This window comes from Cervus canadensis, chromosome 12, assembly GCF_019320065.1.
Source record: "Cervus canadensis isolate Bull #8, Minnesota chromosome 12, ASM1932006v1, whole genome shotgun sequence".
In the NCBI taxonomy this organism is placed as follows: Eukaryota; Metazoa; Chordata; class Mammalia; order Artiodactyla; family Cervidae; genus Cervus; species Cervus canadensis.
Genome location: NC_057397.1, coordinates 31,978,904 through 31,994,908, shown reverse-complemented (window position 1 = coordinate 31,994,908; position 16,005 = coordinate 31,978,904). Strand labels below are relative to the sequence as shown.

General features: G+C 41.0%; 1 protein-coding gene across 6 annotated transcripts in view; it reads right to left on the bottom strand.

Moving 5' to 3' along the window:
- The window catches only part of SULF1 (sulfatase 1), a 188,440-nt gene that overhangs the window by 66,152 nt on the left and 106,283 nt on the right, over positions 1–16,005 (bottom strand). For all 6 annotated transcript variants that reach the window (XM_043484098.1, XM_043484097.1, XM_043484096.1 and 3 more), the window contains one exon: positions 3,777–4,016. In XM_043484098.1, the coding sequence (XP_043340033.1) occupies positions 3,777–4,016 (240 nt within the window). The remainder of the gene's footprint in view (positions 1–3,776; positions 4,017–16,005) is intronic.

The following is a 16,005-nucleotide window of genomic DNA, read 5'->3' as shown; positions in this document are numbered from 1 at the left end:
TTACTTCCTAATTGTCTGAGACATATCAATATTTTCCCATTAAAGATGAATTTAAGTTATATAGCTCATTATCACTGCTGTTCTAGCCTTCCAATTTTTACCTTTTCTGACTTACTAGTGGGCACTCTCAAAATTTATTTTCCTGGGTGCATATCATCCATTTTATATTCCTAGCAGAGTGTTTGAAAAAGTCTTAAGCATTTGGAAAGTCCTGTTTTCCTTAAAGAATTCCTTTTACTTTGTAGGATGACTCACTGTAAATTCCATTATTACCTAAGTGTCTAGACCCCAGGGAAGAAGGTTGGCTACACAATGTGAGTTAATTTTCAGAAGCGTATCTCCTCTTCCTGAAGAAGAGAACTGATTGAAGCAGGCCCAACGGACTGCACCACAGGACTGCTAGTTGTCCCCGGGAAAGGCTGATTGTCTGCAGTTTCCTCCTAGACCTAACCCACAAGGCTAGGGTACCATACTGGAAAGAACCCTGAAAACCAAGGTCTTGCTGCTCACTCTTCCTAGTAGAACATCAGATGGGTCATTTTCAGCAAGTCCCCTTATCTTGTGGGTCTAAATTTGTTCATCTGATGGGACTTCCCTGGTGGTCCAGTGGTTAGCACTTTGTGCTTACAATGTAGGGGGCACTGATTCGATCCTTGGTCAGGGAACTAAGATCCTACCTACCTCTTGGGCGGTGTGGCCAAAAAGTAAAATTAAAAAAAAAAGTGGAATATTTAAGTTTGTTTATCTATATATGCTTAGTTGCTCAGTCCTGTATGATTCTTTGTGATCCCATGGACTGTATCCCACCTGGCTGCTTTTTCCATGGGATTCTCCAGGCCAAAATACTAGAGTGGGTTGCCATTCCCTTCTCCAGGGAATCTTTCCAGCCCAGGGATGGAACCCAGGTCTCCTACATTGCAGGCGGATTCTTTACCATTTGAGAATAAGAGAACTGAACGAAATTATCTCTGAGGTTTATTCAAGCTCTTGTAACCCACTGTAGGTTGGATACAGCATAGGATAATTTAAACAAGTACCAGAATACACTCCACTTCTTAGAAGCAACAGATTTGTTTTTTCTTGGTGGCCCAATGAACTTTGTACTGGATGGCGTTTCCATTTTTGCTTTTGACATCTGGAAGTTTAACTTCAAATATGCAGCCTTTCTCCACAATTCTGTGGCATGTCTGTGGTTTGTATATTAACCTTTGCCTTGATTTGAGCTGGTTTTACCCTCCATTTCTACTGGACAGGGTCCTTATTGCTCTGTATCCTATTATGTTTTATGTGTCTCTATCAGGCACTTTGGAATGAGGCATGATAGAAACATATGTCAGGAAATAAGATAATGGGAAGAAGAAAGATGGAGTCAGGTGTGCTAGATTCAGTCTGTCACGGACTAGCTTGTGACCTCAGACCAACTCTCCTGAGTTTCTGTTTCTTCACTGGCAATATGGGCAAATCCTTTCAAGGCTGTAGGAAGAGTTAGGTGAGCAAACTCAGCTAAAATGTCTGGTACAGAGGAAGCAAGCACCAAATATCAATTTCGCATTTTTCCCCTTTCTTTCCGATGGCCCAGCTTTACTGAAGTAAAATTGACAATCAAAAATTGTAAGGTTTATAACCCAAGGGCCCGCTATACAAAAACACTGTGAAACAAGAACCATTGCTAAGTCAATCAACATACTCATCCCTTTACATGTTCAGTAGTTTCCATTATTTTCTGTTGTGATAAGAACACCCAAGATCTATCCTCTTAGCAAATTTCGAGTACACAATGAAACACTGTCAACTATAGCCGTGTTCACGCTCTCTCCAGACTTCTTTTCATTCTTCCCTTTCTTGATTTGACCCTGAAATGTATTAGCAAGCCCTAGTCAACAGCTCTGTCTCAGCAGGGTTCTCTTTGTCACCCACATCTCTGTTTCCTAGGACAGACACCAACCACGTTGGTTTGGATATGATGAGTGTTCTAACTCCCTAGGTTCCAACTATCTCTGTCTCTGCTACTAGGAATTCAATTATAGGGACAATGAGAGTTGAAAGGCACTGACTTCACACAATGCTTCCCATGAATAAAACACAATTTGGTGGTCAAAATCAGGAGTCAGGCATCAGGGGACCATTTCTGATTTTGCTTATGAGCTGGTCATATGGTACTTGAAATCCTCACCTCAGTTATAAAATGAAGCCAAGTACATTTGCTGTTTATAAACCCTACAGGGATGTTGGAGAGATTTGCAAATTGCTTTAGAGCTCTCAGATGAACGGTGCTGTAAATTTAAACCACTTATGTGGGAAAACACTCAGGATAAGGCTCTCCGAGTAACCTAGTTTCTTTCCGAAGCATAAGCAGACACCTTTAAGGCTCATGGGAGGAGTTCCTTATGTGAGTGGAGACTTTGAGATGTCTGTGGATGACAATGTTATCATCTCCACAGTCAGTGTTTTCATCCATAAATAACAAGTATTAAGTGCCCACAAGGTGCTCTGCACAGAAGTCAATGGCCACTTAGTTCCTAAATCCAGCGGAAAAGATTAATTTCATTTTTAGAAGAGATTTTAGAGAGAATACCTTTATCCAAAATCCTTTCCTTTTAAATCTTCAGAAGAGAGAATCTGCAGACCTGAAAATCATTTCCAACAAGTTTTTAATGATGACACCCTGAATTCTTATAAATAAATCTAGTTGGTTCTGAAAAAATTATTTTCCTTTACAGCCCTCAATCAATATCTGGGTTTCCTTTCCTAAAAAAATGCTCAGACTATGTCTTTCCCACTCCTAATTCTATTAAAATGGTTCCACTGCCCCAAAGATAGTGGAAACTGTGCTAATACAATATGGTAGCTATTGGCCACATGTGGCTAAGTCTAAAATAATAATAAAAAAAAAATTAAAAAAAAGAAATGCTCAGAAAACCTAATGAGAGCATTTAAATGCTTGGAGAATAAAGGCTTTGGGTCAATCATACAGGAAGGTGCCTTGCTTATTTCTTAGAACGATTGACATGATGTTCACGATCTCTCTGGAAGGAGGTCCTTAATATGCAAGACACCAGTTAACAACACCCCTCATCTATGTAGGTTAAACGGTGATAAAAGGTGTACTATGGGATGCCCTCCTTTCCTGGGAAATAAGGGTGAACATTTGAGATCTAAAAGTAATCACAATGAAGCTGAAGAAAAGCAGAATCCTATTAATTATGAGTAAGTAAATAGGTGAATTAATAAGGTACACCTCATTGGATTATTTCTTTCAGCTATTTATGAATTCAGTAAATAATTTTGATAATCTATTGTGTCCCAGATCCTGGGATAGGTGTTCTGCATGTAAGAATGTGCTCAGTTGGCGCCAGGACCTGGAAATTTGGGAGGTTGAGGTAAGCAGGCTCATGGGATAGAAACTCTTCTGTTGCAGGTTGTCTGGAAAATTCCAATTGCTGGGTGCTCTGATGGAACAGAGGACCCTGGCAGGCTACAGTCCATGGGATTGCAAAGAGTACAACATGACTTAGTGACTGAGCACACACACACATGCACGTGCTGATGGGGACAACTTCTTCACGTGTCCACTGAGGATCATTCTGACATTTCTCTAAGGGACCTCTGGCTGGGACATTCATCAGAGACAAAAGTAAGGGATGCGGAGGGAGGCAAGTCTAGATTCCTTCCATTGAGGGACCGATTGGAAGTTCACAGATTTCATCACATAGTGCATTTTTCTGAGATGTGTTACCAGAGTTCATGGAATTGAAGGCCTGGAAGTTTCCCTTTACCTGTTCTGTAGCCGGTGCTGTTCAGATAGACAGCAAACGTCCGAGGCTCGTGCACCGCCTGCCAGGAGGGGGAAGAGCAGTTCTCGTTGTTGGTGTAGATGTTGTGGTTGTGCACGTACTTGCCAGTGAGCATGGAGGAGCGGGAGGGGCAGCACATGGGCGTGGTCACGAAGGCATTGGTGAAGGTGGCCCCCCCACGCTCCATAATCCTTCTGGTTTTGTTCATGACTTGCAGGGACCCTGAAAGGCACAAGGCCAGCACTGCTTAGCAGACAGCACTGCACAATCACCCACTGACATCATGTCCCTCTGTTCCCCTGACTTGTTAATGTCCCTCCCTTGGCTTGAAGGAGTCTGCGACTGGACCAGTTCTCATTTCCAGGACACAATGCAGCTCTGGGGATCCTATCATCTCAAGTATTTTGCAGAATAATAAACACATTTCGGCTTCTCCCTTCTTTAATCACAAAGGAAAAAACTGCAGGCTCATCTGATCATTAAAGCTAGAATTTTAGAGATGGAGTAGATTCAAAGGCCAGCAGCCCTTTGAAGTTGATTAGAGAGCATCAAAACTCCTAGCCCACCAAACTCACACCAGCTACAAACACTGCAGAAAAGACAGATAGAGTACTTTTATCATATCAAACAAAAGAGGGAAAAATTTCTGCAGTTAAGTAAAAGTTCATCCAAAATGCGTGTTTAACTAAAAAAAAAAAAAATCTCCATTGCAACTTGGTATCCCCTAGTAAACTTACCACTTACCTGGCAGTTTTTCTATCAGGATCACACGTTCAGTTTATGTTTTTGCCTGTTTCCACGTCATTTAAAAAGATGGATTGTTTGCTTATGAAAGAGCTATGATTCTATTGCATTCAAAAGTATTTGTATTGGTAGTAAAATATTCCATTTGAACTCTAAAGGATGAAACTGTACATAAGATTGCCGAGAAAGAAAAAAGAAACCTCTTTTGATTACTCAATCCAGCCAAACATGGCAGCTGAATCCCATCCAAATACTGCAGGAAAAAAAAAAAAAAACTCAGGCCAGAATTCAATAGTCTTTTCAGGACTTGTCAAGAAATGCACTACAGAGCACTACAGCCAAGCCCATTGCATTTCAATCCTGGAGCCTCACATTTCCAACAGGTCCTACTTCTTCCAAAGAAAGGGAGAAAGTCTATGTCGTTTTCCAACAAGGAAGGAAATCGTAATGCAAACCAGGCAAGCATTCAGAGCAGAAGAGAAGTGTGCAGCCATCCAAAAAGCCACAGTCGGCCTCATATTTTTTCACATACGCGCTTTTACCGTTTACATGAAAACAGAAAGACGGCTTCTAATTGTGTCTCCTTAGAGCTCTCTACAGTATGCCTCACTGAGGAAGATTCCAAACTGCTTTTTCTGCCCTGGTTGTCTTCAGAAGATCAAGCAACTTATTTTTTTTTTGCCATTGATGAATAACATGTAGTGAGTGCCCACTTCATGCTGAGCATTCATTCTACTGACCTCAACTCTCTGGACTGGTCCCGCAAACACAGCATTAACAAAAGCAATGGGAAGTTCTCTGCTGCCTCCAATCTTCACTAGTAAATTATCTAACAAGAACTTATATATGAAGATTGCTTGGAGATATTTGCAAAGCAAGGTAGTGTGGATACAGCAGCAGCAGGGCATATAAGGACAGTGGCGAACGGAGGCAATATTTAGCAAGAATTCTGCCACAGTGGATGGGGACGACTGGGAGGAAAGGAGGAAGAAGAACTCGGGATGAGCGAAGTGCATCGTCAGGGGCATGTGCGGTGGTACGTGCGGTGCACTGGAGGTGGGATGAGCTAAGTGCAGTGATGAAAATGGCACATGAGTCTTCTGGAATGAAAATGAAAATGAAGACTTCTCTTGATGTAATGGGTGGCAGAGTAGCAAATAGCTTGGCGGCTGGGGAGAGACATTCGGCTTTGACAGAACAGACAAAATGATGGCAGAGTAAGATCTTTGTCAAAGGCATGAAGGACATGTTATGATAAAAGTCTTTGAGAGGCGTTGCTATGACAATAGAGGTATGTACACTGCCGAGGAAACAGGCTGGTCCATCAAAGCTATGGCCAAGAGGTTGCTGAAACCCCCAGGTCGTGGGGTGATAAGAACTTGAACGGCCTTGTGCCTCTACAATAGAATGACTCTTAAGAAGCCGACCTAAGAGCTTCCCTGGTGGTCCAGTGGTAAGAACACAGGGTAGACACCAGTTTTATCCCTGGTCCAGAAAGAGCCCTTATGCCACGGGGCAACTAAGCCCACGTACAACAACTACTGAAGCCCACTCACCATAAAGCCCACGCGCTGCAACAAGGGAAGCCACTGTAACGAGAGGCCAGTGTACCTGCATCTAGAGAGTAGCCCCCACTCTCTGCAACTAGAGAAAGCCCGCACGCAGCCAAAAAAAAAAAAAAGAATAAATAATTTAAAAAAGATACTTATTTAAAAAAATAGAAGACCCAAGAGATGCTGTAATGTATCAGAAGGCTGTGTGTTGACTAACACTTTTCAGCTTGGGAAGAAAATTGGATAAGTAATGGCTTCACTGTTGCTCAAGAAGTAACTTGACAAGAACTATGCCCTACAGAAGATCAAAGAAGTGCACATTAAAAATGTTGTGTTTTATATTTATGTTAGTTGATCATAAAAGGGATAGAGCCTGGAATAAATACATGCAATGAAACACAGGAGTGGGGAGAGATTTTGAGGTTAATGTTAAAGTCCATTCACTTATTCTTTTCTCCTCTTTAGAAATCTGCAGTGATTACTTACGGTAACAGCTTGAATTTTGAGAAAACTTAGCAAACACTATTGACCAATTTTTATTGCCTAATGGTCTCTTCATGTCAGAGAATGACTTCTCAGAGTTTCCTCATGAACTTAGCTAGACTCAAAAAAAATTTTTTTTTAAAGCAACTGGAGGCTGTCCTCCAAGGTTGCATCACAAAGCAGCAACCTCCAGTTTACAAACTCATTTGGACCACAACACTGGATGGGAGGTGGAAATCTGATCTAAGATCATATGATATGAAAACTAAAGGTGAAAACTCAGCCCCATACAGAAAGAAGTGAAAGTGTTAGTCACTCAGCTGTGACTCTTTGTGACCCCATGGACTGTATGTAGCCTACCAGGCTCCTCTGCCCATGGAATTCTCCAGGAAAGAATACCAGAGTGGGTTGCCATGCCCACTTTGAACCCAGGTCTCCTGCATTGCAGGCATATTCTTTATCATATGTGTCACTAGGGTCAGTTCCATGCATCACTCCTGGAATTGCCGCAGCCAGGACTGTCCTCTCACTCTAAATATTACTCTTGGGACTTCCCTGGTGGTCCAGTGGTTAAGACTTTGCCTTTCAACGCAGAGGGGGCAGGTTTGATTCCTAGTCAGGGAGCTAAGATTTCACGTCTCTTGGCCGACAAACTGAAGCATTAAAGAGAAGCAATATTGTAACAAATTCAACAAATACTTAAAAAATGGTCCACATCAAAAAATCTTTTAAAAATAAATAAATATCATCCTTTTCTTAAACGACTGAGCTGGTTGTGTTGAAGAACTAAAAAAAATCCCTCTAAACCCTCTGCTTTCAAAGGACTTGTCAGTCTAAGTGAACAATGATGTTTGGTCTTTGCTGCTGCTGCTGCTAAGTCGCTTCAGTCATGTCTGACTCTGTGCAACCCTATAGACGGCAGCCCACCAGGCTCTTCCGTCCCTGGGATTCTTTCTCCAGGCAAGAATACTGGAGTGGGTTGCCATTTCCTTCTCCATTGGTCTCTGCAAGTACAGTGGTAAGAGCCCCACGGGTGGGGCTCCTGACTGAATGTGAGCATCTAGCTTGAAGTTTCTCAGTAAAGAGTATTCTGAGACAATGCTACTCCAACGTTAAAAATCACCTGGAGAGCATGTTATGTTATAGAAAAATTTGCATTTCTAACAAGCTCCCTGATGACATCAGTGCTGCCTGCCCACGGTCCACTCCTGGAGATATACCTGAAGCCTGACACAAAACCAGGGAAGCTTTGAGCTGGAAGAGACTTTAGTGGGTGCCTCTCTTTAAGTGATCTAAGTGGTTTAGACCACTTCCAAAGCTGTAAGATAGGCAGCCAGGAAGAGAAAACACTGATTTCATATTTATTCTCATGGATTTTATGACTGCATGTGTGCTAAGTCGTTTCAGTTATGTCTGACTCTGTGCAACCCTGTGAACTGTAGCCCGCTAGGCTCCTCTGTCCATGGGATTCTCCAGGCAAGAATACTGGAGTAGGTTGCCATTTCCTCCTCCAGGGGATCTTCCTGACTCAGGGATAGAACTCACGTCTCATGTCTCCAGCATTGGCAGGTGGGTTCTTTAGCACTAGCGCCACCTGGGACGCCCAAGAAGATTTTATACTTGCTCCCATTTCTAAGTGTTTCATATGTAGCAAATCATTTAATCCTGACAATAACTTTCCACAGTGGGTGTTATTATTTATTATTCCCACATGATAAATTGAGGTACAGAAGGGTTGAGCAACATGCCTAGGACTGCACAGACCCTAAGCAGCAGAGCCCAGATACAAATGCAGGTTGTCTGTTCAGAGATCATGCTCTTAGGCTCCATCTAGGCTGACTACTGGCTGTGACACTGACGTGAAGACTGAGAAACAGAAATGATGTCTGCTCATAGTAAGGGTACATCTCATTTACTGTAGTCTCATATTTTGCTTCCCAGGTGGTGTCAGTGGTAAAGAACCCGCTTGCCAATACAAGAGGCATAAGAGACACAGGTTTGATCCCTGGGTCAGGAAGATCCCCTGGAGGAGGGCATGGCAACCCACTCCAGTATTCTTGCCTGGAGAATCCCATGGACAGAGGAGCCTGGCAGGCTACAGTCCATGGGATCACAAAGAATCAGACACAGCTGAGGGCAACTTAGCACATACGTTATTTTGCTTCATCTAGCCTCTTAGGGGAGATACTAACAGACACTAAAGCCTGTCTCCTGCCTTCTTATGGACTGAAGTGATTTCAGTAGCTTGGGTGGGAGAGGGGGCGTGGGCTGCAGATGTGTCTGTCCTTAGAAGCTGAATGTTAAATGCTGCCTCTGATCTTGGAGTCCCTGTGTGGACACAGATGATGGAGTGTAGGAACCATACCTCCTCCCTCTGCTGAGTCAGAGCGCTCCAGCAAGGTAAGTATAAAGCCCCTTCTCGTCTATGGCTGTGTAGTGACTCATGTCAGCCAACAACACTGCCTGATCCTGCACCTATGGCCACTGTGACTGCACCATTGATTTTTCATTGGGAAACTACCCAAAATGATTCTGTATCCATGCAACTAATAATTATGCATTTCCAGCTTGATGGGTGGGACCATGTTTTGTCTTATAGCTAGAAGGACTCGGTTTTGTTTTAAGCCAGAGTTCTTCACCTCTCTGAGTTTTAGGACTTTGGTGCCTAAAACGCAGATTGTGCTGATTCTTAGTTATCAGAGCAATTATTTCATGGGAATGTTATGAAACTTTAAGGCTGAAGATTCACCACAAGATTGCCAAAGCAGGACTTAGGAGGATGAAGATGAGAAAGAGTCCTGGACTTGAACTTGAGGGGAAACATCTTGAGTTTTGGTCACAAATGTGCTTGAACAAATCATTTACCCTCTTTGGATTTGTGTTTCTCAGCTGTAAAATAGAACTAATAATAGCTCCCCGGACCTGTTGGCAGGACTGTTGAGCAAGTGGCATGAGCTGTGATTTACTGTGTGACCATCTTGGCCCCAAGATGTTTCAGTTACTCTTGCCTCTCCCATCTCCCTATCTGTCACCACATCTGAACTCCAAAGCTAAGGTAAGCATACAGAGGTAGCCATAAACTGCATGTTTGTGTTCCTTCAAAATGTATAGGTTGAAACCTAATGTGCTAGTTTATGGTGTTAGAAGGTGGGGCTTTGGCAGGTGATTAGGTCATGAGGGTGGAGCCCTCATGAATGGGTTTAGCGCCCTCATAAAAGAGACCCCAAAGAGCTTCCTGCCTCTTCTGCCATGTGAAGACACAGTGAAAACACAGCATCTATGAACCAGGAAGCAGATTCCCACCAGACACAGAATCTGCTGGAGTCTCGATCTTGGACTTTTCAGCTTCCAGAACCATGAGAAATAAATGTCTGTTGTTTATAAGCCACTAAGTCACCCAGTATTTGGTTATAGCAGTATGGTATTTGGTTATAGCAGTCCTGATGGATTAAGATAGAAGTTTACTTTGTCTATGCTTCAAGACTTAAAATGTTAAAGCTGGTTTAAAGACATCAGTTCCCGTCTACCCATCATGCACCGTTCCCCAAGCCTCTCTTAAGCGAGAAGCCTGGCTTCATTATCATTTAAAACGGTCCTTTGAGGCGGAAGCCTGACAGGGATGCCATGAGGTGACCATGATGAAGCCCAGTAGTTGGCATGGGGGCACTGCTGACTGGGCTGGCTTGAGGACAGGGAAGGTCTGGGCCACAGCTGAGTCTCGAGGTTGCCAAGAAAAGCTGCCCCAGTGCCAGAGCTCTAGGTTGGGACTGGGGATGTCTGCCATCCCTCCTGCAGGGGTAGGGGTGCTTTGACAGTGATCAGCTGTGGACTAGGATGCTGCTGGGTCAGCAGTGACTGAGAGAGGAGAAGCGGCACTCTCTGGGAATCCTGCAAGGTCTGCCAGCTTCGCAATTCTGATGGGGTTAAAAATCAAGGCTCCAGGAACAGTCCTTTGAAGGTAGTGTGTGCTGGGTTACTGGGGCCTGACAGAGTCATAGCCAGGAATTTCAATTGTTCTACAGGCTTCAAGTCATTTATTCTCAAATAGCATGCATGTAAAAGGTCAGAGGGGAGAAAATGTCCCACTCATCCAGATGACTACCAAAATCGCACAGTGAACTTGAATTACTTTACATCCACGTTAAACTTTACACCAAAGATTTGCCTTTTCTGATTCAAATATCTTAGCATTTGATATTTGAAATATTTCAATATTTTGTAATCAAATATTAAACTTTTAATTGAGGCTGTTCATCATGTCCAGAAAAACTCACAAAACTAGAAATTTGATAATAAATTTTGTCATCATCATTCATTAAGGAAGTCCCAGGTATGTGGTATTTATACACACCTGGCTTCATAGGAGACACACCTCTGTGTGAATTACAACTGTTCATGGTTTGATGAGTGATAATGACCAGCAAACACAGCTCTTATCAAACATATAAGGTTGTTTCTAGATGCCATTGTTTTATGATGGTGTAGAGTCAATGCTTGAAATATATAAATGGCCTGTACTAAGCACATCCTGATAATTTCTTATGCCAACAATTAAGTATGGAAATTTAAACAGTGACATTTCTCATACTAAAAATGGCTTTATTGGTCTATTGAAAATTTGAATTCTGAAAGCATTAGAAAAAAAATAACATGATCAAACAGTATACCTTTTTTTTTTTTTTTTTTACCAAAACTATGGAATTGATAGGGAAAAAACCCACAAAAAACCAGATGTTTCAGCTAAAAATAAGTTGGGGAGGGAAAACAAGTTGGGGAAAGAAGGGACAAAGAAGCAGATAATAAATCTGTCTGGAATGTTTCCAGGTCACTAGGACTCATTATTTTTTCCCCTAAAGAGCTAAAGGCCATTAAAAGTGGAGACTAGCTTTTTTAGGGGAATGGAAGTAAAAATGCCTACAGGGCTAGACAGAGAAGGCAGGCAAGTGAAGCCAGCCAAGTACAAGAAAAATCACAACGCTTTTGTCTTTCCAGTTTTCTACCCTTGATAGAGATGTGGCTATACAGAATTTTCCCCTGACGATAAAAAACAGCAGTGTGGACATGATGGCAAAGACAGGTGCTCCTTGGTCCAGGTGTCAGGGAGCAGTGGGGAGTGGTGGGGATCCCGAGGGCCTAGGGAGGATAGGTCCCACCCAACGGGGCAGATTTGACTCCTCTTCAAGCATTATTTTTTTAAAATTTCAGCTGTGCTGGGTCTTCATTGCTGTGCACAGGCTTTCTCTAGTTGGGCTGAACGGGGGCTACTCTTTCTCTTTTTTAAACTTTTTATTTTGTATTGGGTATAGCCGATTAACAAACAATATTGTGATAGTTTCAGGTCAACAGTGAAGGGACTCAGCCATACATAAACATAAATCCATTCTCTTCCAAACTCCCCTCCCATCGAGGCTGCCATATAGCATTGAGCAGAGTTCCATGTGCTATATACAGTAGGTCCTTGTTGGCTATCCACTCCAAATATAGCAGTGTATACATGTCAATTCCAAACTCCACAACCATCCCTTCTCCACATCCTTTCCCCGACTGGGGGCAACTCTGTGTTGCGATTCATTGCAGTGGCTTCTCCTAGAGCATGGGCTCTAGGCAAGTGGGCTTAGTTGCTCCTTGGCATATGGGATCTTCCCAGACCAGGGATTGAATCCATGTCCCCTGTACTGGTGGGCAGATTCTTTAACCACTGGATGACCAGGGAACTCCCCCTTTAAGCATTTAACTGAAGGCTGCCTCATGGGAATGTAAAGTTTTAAAGAAAAGCCCTTCCCATGGCTGCCTCAAGGGAATGTAAGGTTTTCAATGACTTTTCAAGACAAGTCAGGATCTGGATTTTTTTTTCCCCCCCTATTATACAAAAATCACTTGATTTTTTTAATGCTGCCTTGATTTTGATAAGTATGCTGGTCAAGCAAAACACATCTGTGGAATAGCTCTGGACTGTAGATCCCATTTGTGACCTCTGCTTTAGACAAAGTGTTTCCATGTATTTAAGATTTCTTAATTTTACTTATGGTATAAGTAGATCATAAGTCAGCCTTCCTAAGATGTTAGCACCAGCCCAATTTCCTAAGAATTTAAGAAATGCCATGTTGAATGAGATTAATGGTCTAATCAGCTCACTATTTTGCTTTTCAGAGTGGTAACCAGGGACCACTGGGGAAAGATTTATTCGATTTTTTTTTTTTTTTTTGATGTGGACCATTTTTGAAGTCTTCATTGAATTTGTTACAGCATTGCTTCTGTTTTATGTTTTGGTCTTTTGGCCATGAGGCGTGTGGAAATCTATCTTAGCTCCTTGACTAGGGATTGAAATTGCATCCCCTGCTCCCCTGCATTGGAAGGCGAAAGTCTTAACCACTGAACTGCCAGAGAAGTCTCATTTGGGAAAGGCTTAGAGCTTAATCTCTTTGACTCTAGTCTCAGAAACTTAGGGGAGTCCCACAAGCATTTTTTATTTTCTTCTTTTTGACTTGTAAAATATTTCAAGTGAGGGAAAAATAGAATAAATAATGTGTCTTTTAGCTTTTTTAAAACTTAACATTTGCTCATAGTTGCTTGAGATATATTTTTATTTTTTTCAGATCTGTTTTTAAAATTTCATAATAAAACGTGGATACTGCTGATGTTCTTGGTTACCATTCCTTTCCTGGGTGATAGCCATCATCCCAAACTCTTTTAATCATGTCCATTTGTGTTTTTTTAGCTTAAAAAATAAAACCATAATTCAAAAAGATACATGCACTCCAATATCCATAGCAGCACTATTTACAGTAGCCAAGATATGGAGGAAGGAACCTAAATGTCCATTGACAGATGAATGTTTAAAGAGATAGGATTTAAATGTTTAAAGAGATAGACCCCATGTATATATATGATGGAATGTCACTCAGCCATAGAAAAGAATGAAATAATGCCATTTGCAGCAAAATGGATGGATCTAGAGATTGTCATCCTAAGTGATATAAACCAGACAAAGACTAATATATGATATAGCTTATATGTGGAACCTAAAAAAAAATGATACACATGAACTTATATACAAAACTCACAGACATAGAAAACAAACTTATGGCTATCAAAGCGGAAAGCTGGGGAGGGACAAATTAGGTGTTTGGGATTGACATACACATACTAGTATATATAAAATAGATGATCAACAAGAACCTACTGTATAGCATAGGGAACTATACTGGACATTTTGTAATAACCCATAAGGGAAAAGAGTCTGAAAAAAAAGAGATATTTTTGTATGTATAACTCACTTTGCTGTATGCCTGAAATGAACAGAACACTGTAAATCAACTATACTTCAGTTTTTTTTTAAAGATATAAATCTTCCACCCATTAGCTTTGCTTAAAAGCCTGAACCATTTACAGATAGAGGCATAACCTGAAAACCACTTCCCAAGTAGTGGAAAAAACAAATCCAGAAGCATGGGGACCATTGGTTAAATTACTTAATCCTTCCACGGACTAAGTTTTCTTCTGGGATAATGATCTTTGAACTACCCACCCAACTTGGATGGAATGACAATAAGATGCAATAATGAGAATAAATGTTCTTAGGAAAAGATAAAGTGTTATTCACATATCAGGGGCTAGCACTTTTATTAATAAATTCCTTCTGTGCCTCACCCCCTTCACAAAGTACTAGTTTATTTTATTTGTCCCCAAAGTTAAGGGAGTGTCCCCCATTCCTACTGAGTAAGAGCTTTTCGTCCCAGCTTGATTTCATAAACTTGGATTACCATTCTTCTTAGTCTTGTCTTTTCAGACAAAAAGATAGGATTGTTTCATTTTTAATTTCTCAAAAGGAAAAGTATTTGATTACAAATTTTGGAATTGTTTTCCTAAGCCTTTTCTAAGTTTGATATCCTTCTGGAGGCACAGAAGCCAAAATGCTTGCAGAATTACAGGCACAAAAATTTTGCTTTTTTAGGCGAAGGTTTGTTTAATATTTGGCAAACAAAATCACATGTAAGCAAAAAACCAAAACAAATCAAACCATATCAAAACCACAATGAGAGACTATCTCACACCCATTAAGATGGTTATTATCAAAAATTCAGCAAATAACAAATGTTGGCAAGAATGTGGAGAAACTGGAACCCTTATGCACTGCTGGTGGGAATGGATAATGGTGCAGTTGCTATGAAAACAGTACTGTGGTTCCTCAAAAAATTAAAAATAGAATTATCTAATGATCCAGTAATTCTATTTCTGGGTATATACCCCAAAGAATTGAAAGCAGAGTCTCAAAGAGATATTTATACACCTATGTTCATTGTAGCATTATTCACAATAAAAGAAAAGCAGAAGCAACACTAATGTCTAACAAGAGATAAATGGATAAACAAAGGGTCGATATACATATAATGGAATATTATTTAACCTTCAAAAGGGAGGAAATTCTGAGACATGCTATAACATAGGTAAACAGTGAACAAGGACTTAATGCTAAGTGAAATAAAGTGAAAGTGAAGTCACTCAGTTGTGTCCAACTCCTTGCAACCCCATGGACTGTAGCCTACCAGCTTCCTCTGTCCATGGGATTTTCCAGGCAAGAATGTTGGAGTGAAATAAGCCAGTCACAAAAAAACAAGTATTGTATGAAACTGTATGATTCCACATATATGAAATACTCAGAGCAGTCAAATTCACAGAGACAGAAAGTAGAATAGCAAATGCCAAGAGCTGGGAGCTAGGGAGTTATTGTTTAATGGATATAGAGCTTTAATTTTATAGGATGAAAAGAGTTTTTGGAGATTTTCAAATGTGAATGTACTTAACACAAACTGTACACTTGAAAATGGTTAAGATGATTAAAAAAAACAACAACAATACCAAAACCCAAAAGTTAACTAAAGACTAGAGCAGAAAATTTCAGAGATTATGAGGACGTTACAATTGGCCAGGCAAAAGTCTCCATGAAACTGTACCCACCACTCAGAACATAATTTTTCTGCTGAGAAAGGCAGTTGGTCTTTTCTAAATTTTTACCCATTGTTCACTCTGGTTCATCATCAACTTGCTCTGTCAATGGGATAATAAGACCCATCTTGTCATTATCTCAGAACCTAGGATAACGTAAATAACATTTACAGGTTATTTTAGGAAGGGCTCAATAAATATTTGTTGAAGGATGGACTGATGGAAGGAATCATGGTTACATGTGTAGCTGTGGAGATTCGGACCTAATACAGGTGCTGTGTTCACCATTTCCTAGCTCATCAGAACCTATGCAAATCTTCTAAGCCTCATTTGTCTTAAGAATAATCTGAATAGAGTAGTAGTAACTACTACATAGACTGACTGTGAAAATTAAATGAGTGAATGCTGAGCCTGGTGTCTGGGAGGAAAGTCAAGGAAAGAAGTAAAGACAAACATTAGGAAACAGTTGGCCACCAACTCTTCAC